The sequence below is a fragment of the Acipenser ruthenus genome, chromosome 19 (genome assembly GCF_902713425.1).
Source record: "Acipenser ruthenus chromosome 19, fAciRut3.2 maternal haplotype, whole genome shotgun sequence".
NCBI lineage: Eukaryota > Metazoa > Chordata > Actinopteri > Acipenseriformes > Acipenseridae > Acipenser > Acipenser ruthenus.
In genome coordinates, this window is record NC_081207.1 from 15,929,036 (window position 1) to 15,937,431 (window position 8,396).

Here is an 8,396-nt window from a genome sequence, read left to right on the forward strand (position 1 = left end):
CGCACAGAGAGGAATTTAAGTAAATACTTTACATTTGTTGTATTATTATTTCAATAAAACTATTACAGTACATTGGCCTGTACAAATGGCTTTATTTCACAGCAAAGGGGAAGAGCCATACAGGGTTATTCCAACCCAAAACGGTTATTGATTTGATGCATGTGCTTGTAAATGATCTTTAATGTGAAGGGGAACTGCATTCTAGATAAGATAATTCCAGAATGCTTTGTGACAAACAATTATCCTTCTACACACCTTACTTTCATTAATCAGACGGGTGAGACTGTATGGGCTTTTTTTTGTGTGTTTGTTTAAAAGCTCTAAAACCACAAATGCAGACAAGCCTGGCTCTTTTGCATTGTGGTTAAGACACTCTTATGGTGCACAGGGTGACCAGTTCTCACATTTTTTATTCTTGCTTTTGAACACTAAAGCGCTCACAATGTATCGATTACTGTTGATTATTATTTGTCAGTCTAATATTTAATAAGCAAATTACTGCAATTGATGTCTTCTGTAATCATTTTTTTAATTCCTTCTATGTGAAACTGTGGGAAAAATATTGCACTCTTCTGGTAAGACAACTAAAACTCCCAAAACTCAAGATGATTATAATCTAAAATTCCATCTGCAGTGGTGCCAGTCCTGGTTTCAGAGTCACAAACTTTAACCAGCCAATTACCAAACCACGAGATATTAAATGATTAAGAAATCATGCAGAAGAGATATTTGATTTGACCAATCCTTCCTGCTGTGACTCATAACCAGTAAACCTCCCTTTGTGCGCTCACACCCTTCCCTTCCATGACGTGAACCATTTACAAACATCAAGGCTAGGCAAGTACAAACATTCCTTTAAAACAAAAACAAAAAAAGTCCTGATGAGCTACTATCAGTTCATTTGTACTGTAATGGAAAACTGTAGAGGTTTCTGGCTCAGCTTCTTACAGCCCTCTTGATCAGTGCCCTCTCATGTCTTGCTCACTTCCCTTATGAACATTTACCATAGTAAAAAACAGAAAAGTGTAATAAAGCATAGTGAAAGTATGGGAAAGCACAGGGAAGTGTTGTAAGCACAGAGAGGTACTGTAAAGCTTGTTGAAAAACATGGCAAACCATGGTAAGCGGTGGTAAATGCATAGCATAACTATGAGAAAAGAATGGGGGAAAATGTAAAATGACACTGCATGTATACAAATCTATTTCATTAAAACATAGTCTGCAGCTGTACTAATTATTTTCAAAATGTAAAATGGAAGACTTGAAAGAAGATGATTTAAGCCCAATGCTAAGGCCTTGTACCCCTTCAATCTCCAGCATTCTCTGATGAAGGCTGCTTGCTGGCTTTATTACAGCTTTGTCACAGGGAAAGCAGTAGGAAGAGGCTCAAGGGTTTCTGAGATACCACGTCAGACAGCACACAGCCTATGCTCTGTTTCTGCTCAACAAACTCCCTAATAGGAAAAAGTAAGAAACATTTAAAGGAAAAGGGTACCAAAAAAAAAAAAAAAAACTTGTTCCCAACCATAAGCTAATATGCTAATCCTGAATCTGTGATTTTTCATTTACTGGGCATTCTCCCTCCTGTTAACTAAGTCATGAGCTCTGGGATGTGATTGTGGGAAGCATAATGCAAAGCTGTTGTTAAAACTGAAACAGTGCTGCACCAAGCCTTTGTTTCTCCATCTTGAAAGTCACACACACCAATAATCTCTATATCGCTCATCTCTGTGTGAAAGCAGCAGATTTGCACCGTTGTTTGATGATTATCACATAGTTACAGCAGCACTTTTTTTTTCCACGACGTTTCACACATCGAATTTGCATTCGGAGTATGAGGGCTCAGCCAGATGTTTAACTTGTGCCCTGTTGATACACGTATGTTGACTGAGGGGGTGGATCTGCAGTTTTATTAGTTTTTCCACAATCTCATGTCCTAGGTGCTACCTCTACCTGCTGCTGACTGACTTTGAATAACAAAAACCTCCTTATCCGAGAGTGTTGGCGAACACCGTTTCTTTTAGTCATTTTAGAACGTACATGCTGTACATGACAAGTGTCTGTTTAGCACAAATATTCAGTTAATGCACAAATGTAACTGATATTATTAAGTACAGCGAGCAATCAGTAGTAAATACATTTAATCAAGTTTTTTTAAAATTAGTTATATTAATTTTAGTTAGATACATGATATATAGATATCTACACATTAATTTTAACATTCATATAATACAATCAAATGAGTGTTTTTATGATCAGTACACCAACGATTGAGCATGCCCATAGAAAATACCACTGTCTGTACTTCATAGATGACGCACATCTAGGTCCATATTTTCTATCAATTATATGCAGGAATTAAAGACAAACATGTGCTGTGAAGCGCCACTCGGGAGCCACGCGCGCCCCTTACATTTTTATACTGTTTACCATTATTCCAAATGGCTTGTATTACAATTTCTCCAATATTTGGTTATTTTTGGTTAAGTTTGGTTAACTATGATCTTCATTTCTAGTTGCCAGAAGGGACAATATTACAAAAGCATCCAAAGTGACATTGTTACCTTAACTTCAGAGATAGAATGCCCTAACTACAAGTTTAGGAGCACTGATATTACAGAAAATGCTCTCCTAACTTATTTTCCTATATTAATTTAAGATAGGAAATAGCATATGACAGAACGTTCCTAACTTGGTCATTTTCTAAGTTTCTTTCCTAACATTTAGGACTTGGTGGAACCTTTCCTATCGGTCGGTTAGAAAAAGAATTGTTAGTTTGCAAGATCTGAACAAACCATACAAAAAACAGAATGTAATGCACATGTATTATTGTTGTTGTGCTTTAGATTTTAAGTTTTGTATTGCATGAATATTTCTGGGCATTTAGGTCATTTAGCTCGCCAGGGGGCCCCCCAAATGGCAGTTTCTGTGAGAAGTTAAAAGACTCAAAGGAAAGTGTTCATGCTTACAGACATCGAAAGTGTTGCGACTAGCCTGACAATGAGAACATAACATTACAGGGGAGTTGTAACATTGTAATGTAACGTTGTTGAATGAAACATTCTATTTTTTTTTGCCAAAAGCTGCAATGATACTAAGTACTATGAGTGCGTTCACGGAGATCATTCTGTGCAGAATCTGACCTGTTTAGCCAATTGGTTCGTTCACGGAGATCATTCTTAGAAGATAATTTGCTAAATTGGTCAGATTCTGCACAAAACCATCTCCACAAACACACCCTATGTTTTAAAATTGTTCTGCCTATAAAAATGTCAGAGCAAAAGCCTCTCCCAAGTTACCACAATAATTAGCATTTGTTGAAATTCAAAATTAACGATAACAGTTGTTGTGTTACAAAAAGCAAAAGAGAAAGGTATGTTTTACTAATAATTCTGTTCAAGTGTTTAAGATGTGTTCTGGGAACTTGTCAGTAAAAGTGCTTAGCTTATAACATCCATCACGTCACAGAAACTAAGCAAATAGCAAAATAGCAATAGCAAAATAATAGCCAGGGCCGGCGTCAGCACCGACGCCAAAGGGGGGCCCACACATACATACAGAAATAAAACTGGAAAGACTGTATGAGTAAATGTATTACATTCTGTTTTCACTCAACTCAACTGTATGCGTGCAGTGCAGTTGAACTTTTCTGATCTCCCCCCTTTTATTACTCTTTTCCTTTGACTAGCACTTTGTCGAGCCTCACTAGCATAACGTCTACTATCACAATGCCTATTATAATTATACGATTTTAAACCATCAAAAATGAAACCTGTCGAACCTCTGGAACCTCCAAATAAAAAGAAACTCAAACCTGAATGTCAAAAATGGAAGAAAAAAAAACTGCAGTACGTACACTGTCAAAAAGTTCAATACGAAATACAACTTTACCATAAATAATTATGAACATTTATTTTTACTGGGACTGTCGCAATTTATTTTCATGGCAATTATTACAAGTGAAAATATTTCTGCAAAGTATATGGACAGCTGCATAACAGGAGCGCCACTTCTGCTTCTGTGTGTGTGTGTGTGTGTGTGTGTGTGTGTGTCCTGCCTTTCCCTGGTTGTTGCTAGTGTAGTGCTGTGTGTATCATGTGCAACAGTAAATGAGTTAACTGCTGTGTAAACTTGACACAACGCATTTGCTTTGTTTCTTTGATTGAAATAAGTCACTACTATCAGCAGACCTGAAACAAGATATCGGTTTGGTTGCCTGAGAATGTACACACTTCACTATTTTGAAACATTATAACGAATTGAAGTACTGGGCTGAATGGCCTGAGAAACTATTTAGAACACTGTCAGCAATAGTTTATGAAAAGCTTTTTATTTTCTTTATAGTAATTTGTGAATCTAAAACCGAGAATGTAACACCTGTGTTTTATAGCAATGTAATTAAATGTGTTGGGAATCGGAGAGCTCTGTGGAAGTCCAGAGTTGCATCTGTGGTTGATTCACACATCTGTCTTTTGGGGTTTTACTTATTTGAAATTGGAGTTTTGCTTAGGCCCTAAGTGAACTTGTATGTAATTTCCTTGTTGGCAACTGAAATGGAAAAACAAAATGTGTAAGAAAAGCTTAGAAAACCTATGAACAAAATGCTTTACTTATACATATGTATTACTAAAAATCATCAAGGAAGTCATCACTCTTCCAGTAACAACTGCAATAATGAGCATCTGTTTTCTGTTTTTAAGTTTGGTTAAAACCTATTTATGAACTTCCATGACCAATCCTCGTCTGAGTGATCTGCTTGTAATGGCAACTGAAAAATCACTGTTAAAAAAAATACTTGATTTTCATGTCCTGGTTGATATCTGCAAAAAATGAAGCCTAGACGATATCCGCTGCTTCACTCGGTTTATTTATCCAATGCCAGAGTTTGTCTGCTGCAGAGTTTTATTATTATGGAGAGTGGCCCCTAAATGCATTAAAATAAAATGGTGTTTATGACTGAACTTGAATAAGTATTGCTTTGTTATTTTTGTTAAATATCAGTATTTATTTATTGTTGTTAACTTGATTTTATTGTAGATTTTTCGGCAACGAAAACCTTATTCTCTTCCCGAGTAACATTTAGAGCCATGCATTTCTGAATCGAGTTTAGACGCCATAACTTAAAAACATAGGTGACAGTTACCTGAAGCTCGAGCTGCAACCTGCTCTATTCAGACTCGTTTACGGATACGATTGCCGTTAATAGGATTTCGTAACTAATGTTAGGATAGGATGACACACTTAGGAAATTGGAGACACTGCTGACTTAGGACATGCTTTTGCAATACTTAGTTAGGAAAAATCCTCTCCTAGCCATGAAAGATAAGATAGGAAAGTAAGTTGGGAAATTGTTTTGTAATATGGCCTCTGGGTGAGATATCTGTTCTTCATTTTACCCCATTTTTTGTACAGGAATAGGGCAGTTCTTACTCATTTCTTCCTAATTCTGCCTAATACAAAGCAGTGTTGAAATGATCCCTAAAGAGTATTGACTGTTGATCTCAAAGGAGATCAGCCCAATGTTTGTACTCATTTCTAAAATTAAAATAAAAATTGGTTGGATACAAAAAAACAAATCAAAATGTCAAGTTCATGTGAACTTAGAACGTGTATAACAGTTCTATGTTGTCCTTTGGAAATGTAAGTAATTTCTACCTAAAAATGTATCCAATCCAGTTCTAAAGGCAAAACGAACTAAGACAAGGATATCTCTCCTAGTGGCCAGCACTATCCTGTGCAGTGTGATCAAACACAGTGAGCACAAGTGAGAAAGGTCACAAAATGATTGTAAATGTACAGTACTCTGAGTCTTTTAGCACTGGGAGTCTCAAATTTATGAAAACAATTCCGCAATGGCTGAAAAGCATGTTGTTTGATGAATTTCCTATTTGTACCACAGCACTGTCCTTTCCTATACAGAGACCACGTACAAAATTGTATACATGTGTACAATAAGTACGGTACAGAATGCTGCATTCTTTCAGTAATGTACAGTAGCTTTAAGTGTTTTCTGGGACTTAAATGAACATGGAGTTAGAAAGGGGAAATAAATCAATAAAGAATGCTTTAATAGTCTAAATAACATTTTATGCCTCTGTTTCTGCATGTTAAATCAGGACCGAAGAGAGATTGGACACAACCATCATCAAGAAACCACAAAAAATAGACGTGTCAATAAGAAGAATAGGAATTCGCGTTCTTAGGCATTATTGATGTACAGCACTGTACACCCCAGAAAGCACAAGGACTGTATGAAGATAATGTCCTAATACAATATGTCCCTCTGCTTGTTTGTATAGGATGTGAGACCTTCACATTCAGGCCTAGAATCTCAGATTTCACATCATCACTGGAGATCCTATTTAAAATACAGTATGCATGCGGTACTTCCAAAAATTACTTAAACTTAACTCTAAAAAAGGGCAAATCAGCCATTGTCCATGTATAGGCGTTTACCTGTACACACCGCTTTGAAAATACAAGAATAGCATACTTAAAATAATAAATGCAACATACCGATGTATATATAGAGAATGGTTAGAATCTGCAACCGGTTTACGCATCAGTTTAAAACTAACGTCCAAATGAAAATTACCAACTAAATCAGTACATTTACATCAGTAAGTATTGTGTGTAGAAACGTCTGTTCCTAAATGCACCACATTTAGATTTAGACGCATATTTTAAAATAAACGTCATTTAATTTCCTCGTTGACGACGAGATATGTATTTCTTCATGCTCCTTGTATTTATATGTGTTAATGTGGTTGTAAACTATACCTAATTAGCACAAATGTCTTGTCAGAACAGAGTAAAATGCACCCAGTCGCAGCTTTTCTACGAAACGTTGAATTAATACATGTATTATTTAAACGTCCTTAAACGAATCGTAAGCATCTGGGTTAGCAATAACCTATTTTATGAACTGCGATTCCATATTTAAACATGTTAAAATATATTATATATGATGTTCTTTTGTAATGGGTTTTCTAGACTAATTCTTTGCGCCCCAATATTAAAAAAGCACATAAATGTAACACTGTAGTAACTTAACGAAACACACAGTTCGTGGGGGAGAGACTTGTGTGACACACATATATAAAGCGGGTGTTTGTCATGTAGCCTCGTACTACAATATGATCATTTGTAGTATTATTTTTTTAAACCTGTGATATTTTTAATGTCAGTAACATTACAATTGCTTACATAAATGAACGCTGTTTGTGTGAAATTAAAATACAGCGTTCTAAGATTGGAAAACTTAATTAAATGCACTCCGCACTGCGTTGAATAATAAAACGGCTACTGTTGCAGGCTATCAAACACTAAGCACTGTCATGTGAATTTGCATAATATTATATAAAGGGGGTCGCTTACAGTGGCAGAAGCCAGACTCTTATCCGTCAGGGTCAAGTGGTGGGGTTCCAATCGCCTCAAGAATTTGGAACTGAGGACCTTGCTGAGAAAGGTCCTGGGGTGTCGGATGACACAAACCTGTATGTCCCCTTCTTGAAGTAGTTTATACCGCATCCCGTTGCAGTGGAGCAAGGCTCTCCGACCCAGACCTGCTCCCATTTTATTCCCGTCCGGTGGTCCAGGAGCAGACACCTCACCCAGCAACGGCTTGCCTTCATCTGTCTGGTGCTGGTTGTGGAGATTGCTGCCTCCACCCGAGCTTCTATTGAAATCCATAACAGCAAGCAGCCGGATCCTTGCCCTGTGATAATCCAGCCTCAAAAAAAAAAAAAAGAAAGAAAAAAAGAAAAAATAACTCCGTACGAGGAGTAACAATGAGGATAGGGAGAGTGACAGAGAGAGTGGACACGGAGACAGAGAGAAGGAAAAAGGACTATCCGAGTCCACTATCAATAGATCACCTCCCGGTGATTTCTGGGTCCACCAATATTTACTTTTCAAAGGCCATAATAATATCCATAATACAAGGTTGCAATTGCTAGATCCAGTTAAAAAAAAAAAAAAAAAAAAAGACAAAGACGAGGTTCGTGTTTCCTCTTAATGCCTAGTCGGAAGTCTTTTTTATTTGATTTTTTTTTTCTTGGTGGTAGAACGAGGCAGTTGGTGAAACAGTGCAGAAACTGCAAACGTCTCTGGTTGGTCTCGGCTAGGTCACGTGCTGTCAGCATGACGTCAATGGGGAGCAGAGCGGATGCACTGTGTCTATCTTAAAGGAGAGGGGATCTTTAATAAAACCAGATACAAAAACTCCATTTACAATAATAATTCAGCATATACAGAGCCCCATTTCTGTCAGTACTGTCAAAACCGCACTGTACTTACTCGCGTGTTTATTTATACACATGGCCCTCACTGCAAGACTTATAACCCTTACTAGTCTGCAAGACGCAGCGCTTAGCAGAATTCAATCAGGGCGCCCC

At 37.1% G+C, this 8,396-nt stretch overlaps 1 protein-coding gene across 3 annotated transcripts in view; it reads right to left on the minus strand.

The window, feature by feature from the left end:
• Positions 1–8,142, minus strand: part of LOC117424112 (C-Maf-inducing protein) — a 78,283-nt gene extending 70,141 nt beyond the window's left edge. Inside the window, exon 1 of one of the 3 annotated variants that reach the window (XM_034040207.3) lies at positions 7,495–8,142. In XM_034040207.3, the coding sequence (XP_033896098.2) occupies positions 7,495–7,692 (198 nt within the window). In that variant the 5' untranslated portion in view covers positions 7,693–8,142. Of the gene's footprint in view, positions 1–7,377 lie in introns of all 3 variants that reach the window. The other 2 variants (XM_034040204.3, XM_034040205.3) reach the window with 2 other exon arrangements.
• Between the last annotated feature and the right edge of the window lie 254 nt (positions 8,143–8,396).